This window comes from Glandiceps talaboti, chromosome 19 (genome assembly GCF_964340395.1).
Source record: "Glandiceps talaboti chromosome 19, keGlaTala1.1, whole genome shotgun sequence".
Lineage (NCBI taxonomy): Eukaryota > Metazoa > Hemichordata > Enteropneusta > Spengelidae > Glandiceps > Glandiceps talaboti.
The window spans coordinates 12,150,597-12,167,875 of record NC_135567.1 but is presented as its reverse complement, the minus strand read 5'-3'; the positions used below and the strand labels follow the sequence as shown (position 1 = coordinate 12,167,875).

The window sequence follows — 17,279 nt, the reverse complement described above, 5'->3', positions numbered from 1 at the left end:
TGCCAACATAGTCCTAGCACTGAACTAGTCTGGTGTTAACATAGGACTGCATGGTACAGTCATTAACCCTTCCAGTTGCTAACACATACTGGTGAGGTGTTACTACTGTTAGTGACAGCCCAGTGTTAGCACTAAGCTAGTCTGGTGTTAACATAGGACTGGTACAGACATTAACCATTCCAGTTTCTAACACATATTGGTGAGGTGTTAATAGTGCTGGCCCAGCGTGAGCGAGCCTTGTGTTAACATAGGTGGTGCAGACATTAACCCTACCACAGTACCTGTTGCTAACAAATACTGGTGAGATGTTAGTGTCACCATAGCCACTGTCTATGGTAAGACCAAACTTCAGTACTGAGCGAGTTGTGTGCTAGCAGAGTGATTCTTGATCTGTAATATATATTTAGTTTTTACACTGAAACCTTGCATTATACCAATGGATGGATGGTAAGGTTTAAAACATGGCTACATGTGATTCTGAGCGTCTTTCTTTATTTTTTCTTCGGCATTTTGGGCAGTGTACCCATGTACTTGCAAATGATGGATAACATTACTTCATCTGCTCCAGCACCAATTGACAACAGCCTGAAATGAAACATAAATTTAGAATTTTCAAAATTCTATACTAAGCAGGCGTCCTCTTTGCCTGTTTACAGCACCAGTGATATTCCATTCATTCGCTTGTGTTGAGGATGAGAACACGTTGGTAATTCAGCCACATCTAAAAAGGTCATATCAAACACTTGTATGTTAAATTTACATAATTACATGTAAATTATCAAGTGTACACTTTACATGCTTCATGTGTTAACTCACTAATTCATGTGTTAAGGGTGGTAAGTAGATAAAATCTACTTGAGTTCCCCAGTCATTTTACCAGGGTTCCTCACCAGTGTTATGGGTGGTAAGTAGGTAAAATATACCTGAGTTCCTCAAGACAGGGTTCTTCACCAAAACTAAAGGACAACTATGCCAGTTCACTAATTTTCCCTGTCTGTCACTAAACACTGTATAAATAATACACACACCCTACTACTACTACTACTACTACTACTACTACTACTACTACTAGTACTACTACTACTACTACTACTACTACTACTATTACTACTACTACTACTACTACTACTACTACTACTACTACTACTACAACTACTACTACTACTACTACTACTATTACTACTACTACTACTACTACTACTACTACTACTACTACTACTACTATTACTACTACTACTACTACTACTACTACTACTACTAGTACTACTAGTACTACTACTAGTACTACTACTACTACTAGTACTACTACTACTACTAGTACTACTACTAGTACTACTACCACTACTACTACCACTACCACTACTACTACTACTACTACTACTACTACTACTACTACTACTACTACTACTACTATAGGAAGTCGTATGTAGCAGGCGCTCTTCAAACTCAACGTTTTTCTCGTCTTTTTGTGGAAATAACCAAATAATTTTACAACAGACACTTTAAATATACCGTTTTATCCAACTTGAGAAGTGGAAAGAAGATTATCGAAGAACGATTGGAGTGATTTCGGTGGATTTAATTCCATAGTCGGTAGGGCGGCCAACAAAGGCAAGATGGCCGCCCAAGCTACTGGCAGACCATCTGTAAATATTGCCGGACTTACAAGTAAACATGCCATCAAATGTGAACCCATCGACGGCATCCCGGTAGAAACGTATCTCAATGCATTGGCCGAAATAACCGGAGCTGATAACATCAAAGCTGCCTCTAGAGTATACGGATCAGTGGTTGTGTATTTTAACTCAATAACTTGGGTTGAAACAGTCTGCATCAAGGGCCTACAAGTAAGTGGTTACACAAGCTATGTCGAACCCCTGGTAAAACCAGCAACTAAGATCGTCATTTCTGGAGTTCCCCCCTTCATACCAAGTGAACCTATTGAATACGAGCTGTCAAGATTTGGAAAACTGGTGAGCGGAATAAAAACAATCCCTCTAGGCTGCAAAAACGATAAACTAAAACATGTACAGTCTTTCCGCAGACAAGTATTCGTTCTACTAGACAACGACCTACATGGACATGTAAACGGACCAACTTTAATTGAATATGAGGGAAGAAACTACAAAGTATATCTGTCAACCGATGAAATGAAATGTTTTAAGTGTAATCAAAAAGGTCACATTCAACGTAACTGTCCAAAAAGTAAATCTCCACAAGAAACCGAAGACAACGATAGCATAAATACCGAAAACCAAGATGTCAACCAACAGAATGTAAATAACAATAGCACGCATACCGATACCACTGCACAACCTGTCAACATCGAAACAGAACCGATGAACATTAGTCAATCACCTGCAAACGAAATCATCGCACAAGCCTCAAACAAAGAACACTCGTCCAACAAACTTAAAACAAGAAATACCGAGAGAAACGAAGAATATACACAAAATGACAATAACGACATTGCAACCACCGTAAACAAGCAAGTAACAACACCTGTGCCAGAGGCAGTCCGAACAGCAGACATGGAAACTGAAACAGTCAATGAAAACGAAACGCAACCCGACGCCACCACTACCGTTGGAGAGAGGGTACAAACCCCTCCTTCGCCTTTTCCTCCCACTCCAGATCTCAACTTCTCCACTGACCTCCCTTCGTCAGTGCCTTCCTTCGACCAGTCACCATCTTTAGATCTCAGCGGACTTACCCAAATGCCTCGCTCCGTCGCAGTCGAAGAAGATGAAGAAATATCTACGAGTCAGTACAATATATCATATCCACCTCTCCAATCAACTCCCACCGTATCAACTCAAGATTGTTCAACGAACGACAGTGACATCGATGACAACGATTCCGTAATATCAGACATTTCAGAAACCACACTACTTAACTCCAAAATATCATTTACGGCAATACGAGAATTTCTACAGGAAACAAAACATTCGAAGAAATTCATCCAGCAATGCATCGACTTCAATCCTAACCTCAAAGAACTCACAACAGAATTACTCAATTATCGTACAACACAACCTCTCAATGTCTCCGCAAAAGCACGAATCCTCAAACTGGTCAAGAAAATAAGGAAACACGTACGAACAGTTTGAACAACGAAATAAACCCCGTCAAATCACCAACAACTTCACTATGATAGTAAGTTACACTATTTACATATCACTAATCATGGCTTCCCTTTCCTGTGTGACTTTAAACACCCGTGGATGTCGCGACTCCATGAAAAGATACAAAATCTTTGAACACTTGAAACAGTTCAACCAGGCAGACTTCTACCTTTTACAGGAAACCCACACCACAGTTAGTGAAGAATCACTCTGGCCACTAGTGTGGAGAGGAAAATGCGTCTTCTCTCACAAGTCCAGCAACAGCGGAGGAGTTGCAATTCTCTTTCAACCCAACACAAAAATAGAAATAATACACTCGTCAGAACCCATCCCAGGACATCTACTCCATATCCATGCTAAAGTTAACAACACACCTATACATATCATCAACGTTTACGCCCACAACGATGCAAAGGAACGCTTACACTGTTTTGCCAAACTCGATACAACAATTTCCAATTTAAACGAAGATCCAATAATATTAGGAGGTGACTTTAACTGCACTTTGAACCCAGAACTAGATAGACAAGAATGCTCTGAATCAGACCGCCATACCGTTCGTTCCCTTAGCAACATCATAAACAAATACAAACTAATTGACACCTGGCGCGATTTCCATGACAATGATCGAAACTATACTTGGCACAGAAACAGAACAAAAGCACGTCTAGACAGAATCTATATGAGCGAATGGATGAAAACTCGGACTAAATCAATAAATATCCACAACTCTTCACTTGCCTTCTCCGACCACTCGCTCGTAAAACTGACTCTATCACAAAAGCAAACAAGTAAACGCAGTCCGTTATGGTGTCTCAACACGGAAATCTTAACTAATGAAAATTATCGCGAAATACTCACACATTTTTGGCTACATTGGAGAAAACAAAAAGACAATTACACAGACCTTTGCACTTGGTGGGATCTTGGAAAATTAAAGATAAAACTTCTCACTCAACAATACTGTGCATCTAAACGCAGTGATCGCAAACTACGAATAACAGAGTTAGAACAAGACATTCAACACCTTGAAAAAACAATGAATAGCAATGAAGAACTCATTAATGAATACAATGAAAAGAAAAGACTGCTAATTGAACTCATAAACATTGAAACTCGGGGCGCAGCTGTACGTTCCCGCCACACCTTCCTTAACAACAGTCAGTCATCGAATAAGAATTTCCTCTTCGCGCTCGAAAAAGAAAAAGGCAAAATGAGATCAATTCTACATCTCAAACGAACAGATAATACAATCACCGAAGATCCTAAAGAAATTCGTGACATTATTTACAACTTTTATCAAAAACTGTACACGCCAGAACCAGTTGATAACACATCTCAGGAAATCATTCTAAATAATTTACCACAACTTAACGACGACAATAGAAAATACCTGGACAACGAAATCACATACGAAGAATTTACATATGCAGTCACCCAATTATCAACGGATCGCTCCCCAGGAATAGATGGACTGCCTAATGATTTCTACAAAACATTCTGGCCACTCATAGGCAAAGATCTACACAGCGTCTTCATCAAATCCATGGAAACAGGCCAACTTCCACTATCATGCAAAAAGGCGGTCATAAGTTTGCACCCAAAACCGGGAGATAACTCGAACGTTAAAAACTGGAGACCAATAAGTTTGCTTTGCAGCGATTACAAGATTCTAGCAAAAACCCTCTCCATTCGACTTCGTACTGTACTATCAACAATTATCCACGAAGATCAAACATGCTCCATTCCACAACGAACAATTTTTGACAATATTCATCTACTCCGTGACAGTATATCCCTAGCAAATGAAACTAATTCTTCACTAGGAATCGTTGCCCTTGATCAAGAAAAGGCATTCGACAGAGTTCATCACGGTTACCTGCAACAGACCCTGGAATCATTTGGCTTTGGCACACGTTTCATAAATTTCATCAAGACATTGTACACCGATATACAGTCCCTCATTCGCATAAACGACACATTAACTGCCCCTTTGAACATTAAACGCGGAGTAAGACAAGGGTGCTCCCTCTCAGGACAGTTATACATCATCTCCCTCGAACCACTCCTCCACAAAATAAGAAATACTAGCCGCATTACAGGACAAAAAATACCCACAATTCCAAGACACACGTCATACCTCTCAGCATATGCCGACGATGTCGAAATATTTCAAACCAAAGATGAAGACTTCGTTAAACTGAAAACATGTCTGTCTGTCTATGAACAAGCATCAAACGCTAAAGTAAACTACCAAAAATCGGAAGGATTATGGGCAGGGAGCTGGCGACATCGAACTGACAACCCCCTTGGTTTAAAATGGAACACAAACGGACTTAAACTTCTTGGCGTACATCAGGGCAACGACGAAAAATACACCCAAAAGAACTGGACCGAATTAACATGCACCATTGAAAATAAAATTAAAAAGTGGACATCGTATGCACCAGGTATGTCGTATCGTGACAGGGTTCTAATTATTAACCAGATCTTCGCATCAAAACTTATTCACAGACTGACATGTACTACTCCAAGTAAAGCAACCATTTCTTACCTCCAAACATTATTTCTTCGCTTTGTATGGCAAGGTCGACATTGGATCCCGCTAGAAACTTTATGTCTTCCCTGCGATAAAGGTGGCCAAGGACTTGTAAACCTAGCAACCCGCCTTACCGCACTACGACTTAGTCATATCCAGAGGTATCTATACCAAGACAACCTTCATCCATGTTTCACGTTTATGGGGTATTTCCTCGGCAAAGTGGACAATCTAAAGTACACAAAACAGCTGTTTCTTACGACTGGAAACAACTATCAAACAACCCACTTACCCGTTTTCTACGGCGAGCTGCTACACTGCTGGAACACAACAAGCAAGATAAGAAAAGGGGAACCCGAAAATATGACGCATATTCTGCAAGAACCACTCTTCTACAACCAACTGTTACCACATCCAACTCGTTCAACGCCTTACTCACTGACCCACTTCGTAGACGCCGGTATCACAACAATAGGAGACCTCATTGACATTCATCACCGTCGCTGGTTCACCTCAAATGACCTTAAGGACAGGGTGAACATCCGATCTGAACGCGTCCTCGACCTCACAATCAAAACCGCCCAGCAATCAATACCTCCGAAATTGAAAGACATTATTCGAAACAACCTAGTAAACTACACACCCAGCGACAACAACGCAAATATGCACTATACTTTTGAACTTCATCACTCAGTCGATCTTAATCTGGCCTTTTATAAACTCGAAAAGGGAGCAATATACAAATACCTCATCATGGTACTACATGTCAACAAATCACCGACCAGACTGGACACTGTTTGGAGAGACATTCTTAGTTTACCAGATTCAACAAAACCAAACTTTAAGGCTTGTTACTACCCACCAACAATACAAAAAGAAGGAGACCTGCAATGGCGAATTATCCACGGAGCCTACACAACAGGCACTTTTCTCCATAATGCTGGATTTCGACCCAACTCAAACTGTCCACTTTGTGAAACCAGTGATTCTCTCTTCCACGCCTTTCTGGAATGTCAACGCATCCAACATTTGCTCAGTTATGTAACCAAAATTGCGTCAAACCTTACAACGAACACCGGGACCACTCCGATGAGCGCGGCATGTTTTATCATCAATCCACCAGCCAAGAAAAACAACACTTTCGCCAACAAAAGAACCCTACATCTATTCACCTTTATCACATCGGTAGCAAAACTATCGATTCATCTCGCCAGAAGAAACCGAACCAGTAACACACCACCGATCGACCCGCTCGCAATATTTAAAACAAGAATCCGGACAAGGCTTTTCATCGAATTCGAACACTATAAACTGAGACAAGAACTTGATGTATTTATTTCAACGTGGGGCATTAATAACACTATTTGTCGCGTATCAAACGGAAAACTACACATAGAAATCTAATCCCTTCATGCATTTGAAAGCATAGTATCGCTGAACTCTGATGTACATAACTTTGTTCTCGCCAAACACGCAAGTCTCATTTAATGTTTTCCATGTCTAGCCGTACCGATGTATTTGGATTTTAAATTTATACTTTCATTCGTACTCTGCTGATTTCCTTTGTAAATATTTTATTTAACACTTCAATGTATCAGGGCAAAGACGAATAAAGTTCAATTGAAAACTACTACTACTACTACTACTACTACTACTACTACTACTACTACTACTACTACTACTACTACTAGTACTACTACTAGTACTACTACTAGTACTACTACTACTACTACCACCACTACTACTACTACTACTACTAGTACTACTACTAGTACTACTACTACTACCACTACTACTACTACCACTACTACTACTACCACTATTACTACCACTACTACTACTACTACTACTACTACTACCACTACTACTACTACTACCACTACTACTACTACTACCACTACTACTACTACCACTACTACTACTACTACCACTACTACTACCATAATACTACCACTACTACTACTACTACTACTACTACTACCACCACCACCACCACCACCACCACCAACACCACCACTACTACTACTACCACCACCACCACCACTACTACTACTACTACTACTACTACTACTACTACTACTACTACTACTACCACCACCACCACCACCACTACTACTACTACTACTACTACTACTACTACATGGACTCTGGGTTCATACTTAGAAATGGAAATTGCTACGCACAGTGTCAAAAAATTTGTTGGAAGTAAATTCCAAGGAGACTACCTAGTATAAATCCTCCTACCTGAAATCACGATACAGTCTGCTCACATAATTCTCAGATGTAAATCCCATACCACCCCAGAACTGTAAACAAGAATCAGAAGCTTCCCTGGCAAGTCGACCAGCTTTTAGTTTACACATGGAAGCTAACTTGGTGGTATCTTTACCTTGGATGTACATACCTAAAGAAGAGGGAAAGTGTAAGAAAAAAAAACGCAATAAAAAACAATCCACCAAAGAAAACATTTACAGAGCCCTGACTTATCAGTTAAATTATTGGAGAGGAAAGTTATGTATCGATACAAAATTAGATTCCTATAAGGTAATTTTTCACTATAATCATTGGAGAATTTGAAGGCCAGTGTTCTAATAGGGAACGTGCAAACCCGCCACGTTGAATGATGCATCATGGGAAATATGATAATAAATGCTAATCAATTAGCATTGTAAACAATGTTGATACATTGTTTGTAACCACAAATAATAAATTCATAGTCACCCTGACAATTGTGGGAGGTTTATTTTATCGGTAGCTCCAGATTAGGTATTACGATAACCACAGATAATCCCATAGTCCTTTGCATCTGAGCATGCTCAGTCTGGATTGCATGTTCCCTATTCCTGGTTCTAACATTAGTGTGATAAAGTGAAGTCATTCTAGAGGGTCTAGCTAATTTTCAACTACTTTGTGATTTTTGCTCAGGGAACCCCAAAAACCTTTCATATAATTTTGCTGTTGAAAGATATTCATGGAATTTCTGCATTTTGCACATTTTATGTCCATTCTTTTTATCTCTACCTTCGATTTACATACCTATACAATCAAATAACAAGAAAAAACCACTGAAAAATAACACATCACATCACATTCATGAAATACACTTCTACTGTAGTACAAATAGCATTGACTCGCTTGTATGTATGAAGTGAGCTACGGAGAGACTTTATGTAGCAGTTTTACAACTCTGAAATAAATAGCGTTGACTCATTTGTAACATGTATGAAGTGAGCTAAGAAAAGACTTTATGTAGCAATTTTACAACTCTGGAATAAATAGCGTCAACTCACTTGTACAATGTATGTATGAAGTGAGCTAAGAAAAGACTTTATTTAGCAATTTTACAACTCTGGAATAAATAGCGTTGACTCATTTGTACAATGTATGTATGAAGTGAGCTAAGAAAAGACTTTATTTAGCAGTTTTACAACTCTGGAATAAATAGCGTTGATTCGCTTGTTTATATGAAGTGAGCTACGGAGAGACTTTATGTCCCGCCATGCTTTCCCTATGCTAGGGAGAACACTGTATTCTGACCAATGACAACTCTTTTCAACTCAATAAAGAGATCTATAGGTAAGTATCTGTATTTACTAATACATCTATAAAGAAGTGCTCTGGGTAACTCGACTTCTGTTTCTAGTTCAGTAAGTCTAAAGTTGTTATATTTGCAATTATTACAGGTTTATGGCAGTGAATGGTGACATGAAATGAGCAGTACCTTAATTCTGACCAATGACAGCTCTTTTCAACTCAATAAAGAGAGCTATATGTTAGTATCTGTACTTACCAATACATCTATAAAGAAGTGCTCTAAGTAATTCGACTTCTGTTTCCAATTCAGCAAGTCTGAAATGGACAGTTTGGTTATTGAGTATGGGTTGACCAAAGGCCTTTCTTTCTCTGGTGTACTTTGCTGTCTCTCGTATCATCTTCTGAAATGGTAGCAATACTGTAAAATTGGGTACAGAAAGACAGAAAAGTATGTAAGGAACTGTTCTGTATGGCATATCTATTGGTAGATACATTATAACACTCATTAACAAATTTATTAAAGACAGTGTTTTTGCTAAGGTTGGGGAACCTCAGTAACAGAAAGGGAGAAAGGGGTAAAAATGGCAGTGTTTTCCCATAGAGTCTATGGTAATTTTGTTTAGGAACCCAGGTAAATGACATGGGAACTCGGGTAACAGAATGGGTAAAATGGGTAAAAATGGCAGTGTTTCCCCATAGAGTCTATGGTAATTTTATTTGGGAACCCAGGTAAAATGACATCAGCACCTCAGTAGATTCTACCTACTTACCACCCTTAGCAAAAACACTGTCAGACATAAGTGCGATCGACAATACAACTCGTAACACACAAGTAAAACATTTGCACACTCCCGATGATGTGTTTTATACATGTAGTCTATTGTGGAGGGGGGGGGGGGGGGGTAAACAGAATAAACTGAGTGGCAATTAACAACACAACTCACATACACACAAAACTGGTTGGTAGTCTTCTAGGTCAAAGCCTTGAGGGAAACAATAATGTAACAACAAGATGTATATAAAGTATTATACCAATTGAACAATAAATATGGAATATATATATATATATATATATATATATATATATATATATATATATATATATATATATATATATATATATATATATATATACTAATTCAGTGTAAGAGGTAAGTCATAAACTGAAGGAAAAGCGCTCAATACTGAGAAGTAGAGCTGTATTTACACAAAATACACAAGTTATGGTACAGAGCCGTTACTCAGAGTTCCACGCTTGAATGCGATCTTCAGACGACTAACTGAAATTCAAGTGGGGTACCAGTTCTTCTGCAAGTTCAACTTCTATCACTTGAATTTCAGTTTAATAGTCGTCTGAAGATCGCATTCAAGCGTAAAACTCTGAGTAATGGCTCCGTACCATAACTTGTGTATAGTGTATATATATATAGATATATATATATATATATACACACACACACACAATATATATAATAATGTAATGTGAAATCATGAAATGACTCCGGAACCCAACATTTATGAAAATATATTTATTTCCTGGAACTCTTTAAAGTGGATATAACATACCTGCTGCTGTTCCCCACATTCTCTCCTCCTGAAACTGTAACATTTGGTAAGTGAAACCCATTCCTTCCTCTCCTATCAAATACTTCTGTGGTACACGGACATCTTCAAAGTACAGTTCACCCGTGTCTGACGACCACATTCCAATCTTGTTAATCTTTCTGGCTCTTACAACACCTAAGATAAATCAATCAATCAATCAATCAATCGTACATTGTTTCTGAAGTCTAAAAAACAAAATTACAATAGCATGAAATAGCATTTTACCAACCAGGTGCATCCTTTAACTAGTTAGCTTTCGTATCCATGGTAACACAGATGAAAGACTCAATATTTTTAGATTTGGTTTCCATAAGAACACAGATGACAGACTCGATATTGTTACCTTGGTATCCATGGTAAACAGATGAGAGACTCGATATTGTTACCTTGGTATCCATGGTAAACAGATGAGAGACCCAATATTGTTACTTTGGTATCCATGGGAACACAAATGAGACTTATTATGTTGATAATAATAATACTTGGCTCTTTATTCAGTAATGCTTTATAAAATTTTGTTGTAAAGATAATTATCAAATTGAATTGAGATCAACATCATTACCTTTGGTATCCATGGGAACACAGATGAGAGATTTATTTTGATGTAGATTGCCATCACCTGTATTGGCTAGTAAACAAATCCAGTCAGCTTGTAAACTGTTAGTTATCCACATTTTACTTCCATTTATTATGTAATCGCCATCTTTCTTGACAGCAGTTGTTTTGATGCCTACAAAAATAAACAAATATTCAGTGAAATACATCAAATTAAAGTTGACAAGTTGCCAGTTAAAGCATATATAATCTACATACAAAATACAATTCTGAAACTTATATTTTAAGAATAAAAGAAATGTTCTGGTGTGATGAAGTTACCAGGGTTTCCTACTAATGTTTCTGTGAAAGGTGGTAACTCACTGGGTAGGTAAAATCTACCTGAGTTCCCCAGTCATTTTACAAGGGTTCTCAACCAGTGTTTTTGTTAAGTGGTATGTAGGTAAAATCTACTTGAGTTTCACAGTCATTTTACCAGGGTTCTCAACCCGTGTTTTTGTTATGGGTGGTAAGTAAGTAAGTAGGTAAAATCTACCTGAGTTCCCCTGTCATTCTACATCGGTTCCCTACCACTGTACCAGTGCTTTTGTTAAGGGTGGTAATTAGGTAAAATCTAACTGCGTTTCCCAGTCATTTTACAAGGGTTCCCTACCAGTGTTTTGTTAAGGGTAGTAAGTAGATAAAATCTACCTGAGTTCCAAGTCATATCAACAGGGTTCTTTTAAGCATTTTATATAAGAGGAGGGGTTCCATCTATGTTAAAACATAAATTGTGGAAAAAAGGCAAAAACTTACTAGCTACATCAGATCCAGCCCCAGCTTCACTAACTCCAAGACATGCTACAGCATCTCCACTGATAGAGGGCGCCAAGAACTGACGTCTTAACTCATCAGAACCAAATCTAAGATTGAATGCAAACAGTTTACATATATTAATTACATGCACTGGTAATTACACCAATGTCATTGTGTATTGGTGTATTTGAAATGAACTCGTATATTATACCCGATTAATTCCAGTGTGTACCTTATACAAAGTAAAGACCTGTGTAGCCTTATCTGACAGTACCCCTATATGATCCATTGGTACCCAGGCTTTAACATACCTAACTAATATACTTACCTTGCAAGGGCTGGTGTAGCCATATCTGGCTGTACACCTATAGCTATTAGTACATCACCACATACCCAACTAACACTACCCAACTGTACTTACCTTGCAAGTGCTGGTGTAACTATATCTGACTGTACACCTATAGCCATTGGTACACCACCACATACCCAACTAACACTACCCAACTGTACTTACCTTGCAAGGGCTGGTGTAACCATATTTGACTATACACCCATATGGCCATTGGTACACCACCACATACCCAACTAACACTACCCAACTATACTTACCTTGCAAGGGCTGGTGTAGCCCTATCTGACTGTACATCTATAGCCATTGGTACACCACCACATACCCAACTAACACTACCCAACTATACTTACCTTGCAAGGGCTGGTGTAGCCCTATCTGACTGTACATCTATAGCCATTGGTACACCACCACATACCCAACTAACACTACCCAACTATACATACCTTGCAAGGGCTGGTGTATCCATATCTAACTGTACACCTATAGCTATTGGTACACCACCACATACCCAACTAACACTACCCAACTGTACTTACCTTGCAAGGGCTGGTGTAGCCCTATCTGACTGTACACCTATAGCCATTGGTACACCACCACATACCCAACTAACACTACCCAACTATACTTACCTTGCAAGGGCTGGTGTAGCCCTATCTGACTGTACATCTATAGCCATTGGTACACCACCACATACCCAACTAACACTACCCAACTATACATACCTTGCAAGGGCTGGTGTATCCATATTTGACTGTACATCTATAGCCATTGGTACACCATCACATACCCAACTAACACTACCCAACTATACATACCTTGCAAGGGCTGGTGTAGCCCTATCTGACTGTACACCTATAGCCATTGGTACACCACCACATACCCAACTAACACTACCCAACTGTACTTACCTTGCAAGGGCTGGTGTAACCATATCTGACTGTACACCTATAGCCATTGGTACACCACCACATACCCAACTAACACTACCCAACTGTACTTACCTTGCAAGGGCTGGTGTAGCCATATCTGACTGTACACCTATAGCCATTGGTACACCACCACAATTAATACTTCCAAGTTCTTCAGCAACTGCCATGCTATAGGAGAAGTCTAAACCAAGACCCCCATATTCTGTGGAAAAAACAAAAGTCAAAGGATAAGAAGAAAGACCTACAAAAACATGAGAGACTAGGGGGTCTACTTTAGGTCAATAGTATATTGAATTGTGTGAATCTGAAAATGAATTACTTGATTTGAATATAAATTTATTGAAGGATATGTCTTCAGTGACTGTACTTGACTATAATGAAGGTTTTCAAAAACTCCAGTAACTATGTTAAATAATTTTTTTTTAAGTCACCTGTCAAGTGATTGGAAAGAAGAATGTAAAAAATCCATCCGCATGGACTGCAAGCTACTTGTCAAGGGGTAAGTGAATTTTCAATTTCACTTGTCTTGGTGAATAAATCGATTCCCACCAAGTTGTGAGATATTGAACTTTCTTTTATATATCTGAAAATGTATGTCAAGAACATGTATGACCAAGTCATGTTTCCTTAGTTTCACACACTGTACACAAGCAACTGTCGTGTCTCATTGACATTTCAAAATGGAGCACACTCCATACAACCTCCATCCACAAAACCCATATCTGGGCCCAATCTTATTAAAATCCGATGTACTGTACACATGCGATTTCTTTTTGGCTGTTAGATTTACTGTCGTTTGTTCTTTTGTGAGCACTCGTTACATAATCTGACACAACATCATAGGTGTGCTCATACCAAATCTCAGCACTGAGTGAATTCACTCAACGAATGAGAACTCATACATGTGCCGAAACATACAAATACAGTACTTCAGAGCGCTCTGATCAAGAAGAACATGATCACACAGCGCAGACAACAATGTTATATAAATAGTTATTGTTTGGTGGTTCTCTTATTATCAATTTTCGAATGTTGTGTGTATATATTGTAAAACAGATTCTGATTGGCTGATCGTAAATTTACGAGATTTGGTACGGGAATACATATGGTGTTGTGTCAGATTGTATTCAGTGTTACTATTGTTAACACCTTTCACAACAGCTGACTATAGAAATATGACAATTTATAAAGTGTGTTAGGCCAAAAAAAAAAATTGTTTCTGGTCAAGACGTTTTGTCTAATGTGGTGTGACGATGCGATTTTTAAAATCATTTTTTATTCACAACAGACCTGTCACTTAATCTACTATGTGTATTTATGGCAGTAACTGTTCTTTTTATTTAGTGTGTGTGCTTGTTCATGATTGGCTCTGCAGTTGTCTTCACTGAATTAGGGAGGGTTATTTTGTTATTTTTGTGTTTCCCCTCAGATCTGTAGACTGCATATGCTGGAAATACATGAAATTAGAAGACTGACACGAGGGAATTTAAGTGATGCGCATGCTGACCAGAAACAATTCTCCTTTTTTTGGCCTTAGCGGGACTTATTTCAACGAGAAAAAGTGTTTTTGTACTTTCAATTAAAATAAGTGATGATAAAACAAACGCCTATAGTAAGACAATCAATATACCTTACCTGTTGGTTTGTTGACACCTAGGAACCCTGCATCACCAAGTTTTTTAAATACTTCATGAGCTGGGAATCTCTTTTCTTCTTCCCATTGGTCAACGTATGGATTAATTTCCTTCTCAATCAACTACAGCAAAATAAATCAGGAAGAATTAGGATTTTAATTAAATTTCCAGTTGCTAATTTTTTAGGAATGTTTTTACAAATGTATGAGTGAAAGCAGAGACAGTGAAGGGGCCTGAAAGTTATAATGACGCAGTATAGGATAGACCCCTCCACTGTCTATGTTGGCAGCAACAGTCATACCTAGCTGCAATAATTGTAGAGTTTGCTGTGATTTTGAGGGCTTTTCTGTCTGTTTTTGTGTCTTTTTTCGTTCTGATGTTTAACCGAATCAAACGCTACAATTCCTGTAACGCAAATGCAAATAGACGAGATCACGTTAAAAATGTGAGCGAGATGTCAGCGTACTGCCTATTTCAAAATACTGCATGCGTTGCAACATTTGCCAATTTTGACGGAATTGGGGTACCTCTGAACACTTCTTGGGTCTTGAAGGCTTCGTAATTAATGTTGGCGTTAGGAAATGTCCGATATTTTGCCAGGTACGGGCGGCGTAATTTAGCAGAAAAATCCGCCCAAGTTTGCGATTCAGATCTGAATCACTTCCGTCTAATTGTGTTTGCGTTACAGGAATTGTAACATTTGATTCGGGTCAAATATCGGAACGAAAAAATGCACAAAAACAGACAAAAAAGCCCTCAAAATCACAGCAAATGCTACAATTATTGCAGCTACAGTCATATCCAATGTTATATAAAGCGTAGTGTTCTATCAGTACACAGAGCACAGGCACGTGTGATCTAATATTCCAGGATGATCATAAAACAAAATCATAATGTTGTATATTAAGTCATGGATGTATTAGGGATACATTCATGGTTTAAGGAATTTACCATTTTATGAATATTCAAAAAATACCTGAACACCGGTATCTGTATCTGTATAAATACTGTAAACTAGCCCACAACTGAGCAAATTTTTTCCAGGGTAAGTGAGAGCGCTCAGTCATTAGTCCCTGTGGGCTGCTCGTGCAGTCCGGTGATTATAGGAAAATACTACGCAATACCCGGTGACGGTATTTTTTGAATATTCGTAAATACCTAATAACGTCATTATTTTGTATTATAATCATCCTGGAATAGAATATCAGACCACAAGTGACTGTGACACAGGGTTATATGGAAGGGGCACGAAGGTCAGGAGGCCGAATGTCGAGTCACGTCACATGTACGGTTCTGGGTTTGTAAGGAACGCAACTACTTGAACTAGCCTCACTTGTATATCTCTAGTGTGGGGTTTATTGTAGCTTTTCACCTACTACGGCAGCAACCCCCCCACACACACACGACTGAATTTTAGGCTAAGATCTCAATGAAATAGCAACTTCACAAACGTCACGTCTCAAAAGTGGGACATCAACTTCACGACGTGACGACGACGGTAGAAATGCTAAAAGGGAAGTGTACGTGTACCTTGTTGAGGGAACTTCGAAGTTGTGCGTGTTCTTCGGTAAAAACGGCATCATCTAGATTTGAATCCCCTGCAACCACTGCTGACTGTTTTGTTGATTGGCATCTAATGAACGCTAGATTTCGACCCAATGACGAAAAGTTCGCTTTCGATACATTCGTCAACAACCTGCTGGCCGCCATGTTTGTATACAGAGCGATGCATCATGGGTAACACATTTTCAGTTTCGGTGAGAGTCTAGCCCACAGGGAAAAGGACAAATAATCAATTTTGTTCTCGCGATTTTCCGGATTTCTAATATTATTTTATGTATATTTCAAATAATTACTGTTTCCTCTCACTGGTTTTTTTTCTATTTCCTACCTGCACTGTCTTATCTGAGTTTATCAGATTTGCATTAATTAGTAGCATGCTAATTCAAGAACAAACTCACTAGTTATTTGCCAACATTAACACATTATGCCGTGAGTGTAAACATCCACCGATCCGACTAATGGAGGTAACAAGTGTACTGCCATTAGTCGGATTAGTAGATGTTTACACTTACTGTAGGATTAGTAATCTGCTAATTAATGCAAAGTTAGAAAACTCTGATAAGACAGTGGTAACAGTAGAAAATAGTGGGGGGGGGGGAAGCGAGAGGAAACAATATTTAAAACTTTATTTGAAATGTAGAGAAAATA

The 17,279-nt window shown here is 38.7% G+C and overlaps 1 protein-coding gene across 1 annotated transcript; it reads right to left on the bottom strand.

The window, feature by feature from the left end:
* Window positions 1-491: 491 nt before the first annotated feature.
* LOC144449996 (putative acyl-CoA dehydrogenase 6) lies at window positions 492-16,778 on the bottom strand. Its single transcript, XM_078140562.1, has 9 exons — window positions 16,599-16,778; window positions 15,070-15,190; window positions 13,507-13,636; window positions 12,154-12,260; window positions 11,366-11,533; window positions 10,765-10,938; window positions 9,455-9,616; window positions 7,909-8,068; window positions 492-585 (listed from the first exon to the last, which is right to left on the bottom strand). Exons 1-9 carry the CDS (start codon window positions 16,776-16,778, stop codon window positions 492-494), a joined length of 1,296 nt encoding a protein of 431 aa, XP_077996688.1.
* Window positions 16,779-17,279: the final 501 nt, after the last annotated feature.

Bases quoted from the DNA above. Each gene is read 5' to 3' on its own strand.
- LOC144449996 (XM_078140562.1), bottom strand. From the start codon at position 16,778: ATGGCGGCCAGCAGGTTGTTGACGAATGTATCGAAAGCGAACTTTTCG. The intron at 13,637-15,069 runs GTAAGGTATATT...TTTTTTCCACAG, and splicing joins AGGTGTCAACAAACCAACAG to AATATGGGGGTCTTGGTTTA. The intron at 12,261-13,506 runs GTAAGTACAGTT...ATTCAATCTTAG, and splicing joins GCTACACCAGCCCTTGCAAG to ATTTGGTTCTGATGAGTTAA.